Source organism: Trachymyrmex cornetzi, unplaced genomic scaffold, assembly GCF_001594075.2.
Source record: "Trachymyrmex cornetzi isolate Tcor2-1 unplaced genomic scaffold, Tcor1.1 scaffold1018, whole genome shotgun sequence".
Classification (NCBI taxonomy): Eukaryota; Metazoa; Arthropoda; class Insecta; order Hymenoptera; family Formicidae; genus Trachymyrmex; species Trachymyrmex cornetzi.
The window spans coordinates 76,430-78,078 of record NW_017295563.1 but is presented as its reverse complement, the minus strand read 5'-3'; the positions used below and the strand labels follow the sequence as shown (position 1 = coordinate 78,078).

The 1,649-nt window shown below is 32.8% G+C and overlaps 1 protein-coding gene across 1 annotated transcript in view; it reads right to left on the bottom strand.

The window, feature by feature from the left end:
* LOC108758514 (glutaryl-CoA dehydrogenase, mitochondrial) overlaps positions 1 to 1,129 on the bottom strand; it is a 4,370-nt gene extending 3,241 nt beyond the window's left edge. The window contains exons 1-2 of the mRNA XM_018503514.1: positions 977 to 1,129; positions 847 to 879 (exon numbers count right to left, since the gene is read on the bottom strand). Of these exons, the coding sequence (XP_018359016.1) occupies positions 847 to 879; positions 977 to 1,043 (100 nt within the window). The 5' untranslated portion in view covers positions 1,044 to 1,129. The remainder of the gene's footprint in view (positions 1 to 846; positions 880 to 976) is intronic.
* Between the last annotated feature and the right edge of the window lie 520 nt (positions 1,130 to 1,649).

The following is a 1,649-nucleotide window of genomic DNA, read 5'->3' as shown; positions in this document are numbered from 1 at the left end:
TTTGACCCCTTCCTACAGCTAACCCCACCACGCAAACCGTCAGATTAATATTTATCCGTTATCAGAAACACATGGGTCTCTTACACTATTAATATCTGACACGCTCGAGTATTTCATTTTCACTGTTTTTTTGAAAGCCTGTACACGCTCCCCCCACCACTGAAACGGCATACATCATATAACCTTTTTTTCTTTTTAGCATCTAATCTTCACAATCCAATAGGTTCTCGAGTAAATCCACATTTAGCCTCTCGGCCTCCCCTACTATTATGTAATATTACAAGATACAAGGAACAGTCTATTATAAATGCTAATAAATATTTAAATGACATATTTAAATAATATTTAAATGTCAAGGAATTATGGATTTCTGATTGTAAATATTGGAGGATACAAACATGAAGAAGTTGTAATAATTGTAAAGCTATATATTTTAATTGTAATGTTCAATTTGTATGATAATGTAGAATTTACTGAAGAAGATTATATTAAAGGTCTAAATATTTGGAATTATTTGAAATTATTTTATACTGTGATTTTAATTTATAATAATAATAAATGAATAAATTAACTTAAATAATCCATTTTTTTTATATAATATTACAGTGACATACAACGATGAAAGGGTAAATATCTTTTATCAGTTACCAGTAAAGATGATAAAGCAAAATCGTAATGTCGGCAAAACGAACTACCGATTGAGTTGTGCCTCTGCATCGTGCTACCATCTATATTTTAAGTCAAGACTGATCATCATACAGTACGAATCATGTCGCGATTAAAAGACTAGGCTGTGTTTTATTTATTTGATGATTAGAGATATGATTTAAAATTAAGTTGACTTACGTCTCGCTCGGAGCGTGGCGGAGGCAGAAATCTCTGATCACTAATTAAGGACGAATATGACAAATTCTGATATACGGTCACATTATCTAACGAAGAGTGCTAAACTCCACAACGGATTTCCAAAGGATACGCCTCGTAGAATTTACGCGACACAAACGGCCGGCTCTCAACAATAATCTCTGCATGTGGCTCGCCATGTTGACTAATGACTGATGATAGCGACGAAACACTGACTATGTTAATCTCGTTAAAAAAATCCTCCTATCGGCCGTATCTGGCGTGTTCGCACCGAACGATTGAAAGTTCTAACAAGTGTTTTGACATAAATATTTATTCAATGACTTTCGATAAACATGTTTCGACTAAGCAGCAGCTGACGACTAGTCAGCTGATTTGCTTATGTCGATGGCATCGTGGACTTTACACAGCAATATGATTGGCTCAACAGCAATTTGGAGGCAAGTTCAAACGGCCGTCACTCACAAAGGAACTTCGCGAAGTGTTAAATCCTGATTTTATATACATAAGTACGTAAAAAATAAATTCATAAATTTAGAGAATATCAATTGAGGCGGGGAGCAATTTTATGCTCTAAAGATGACATTGTTGATTTTGTCACTAAAAAAACTTTTTTTTTATTAATTTTACTTAAAAATATCTTTAAGTGAAGAATCTATTGATATATACTACTAATATATACATATATTTGCATTTTCAGTAGATATAACTAGTCTGCGGATCTCGAATTTACTTCGAATTTATCATGAATTTAATTTTAAAGTAAACATTACAAATACAGAACA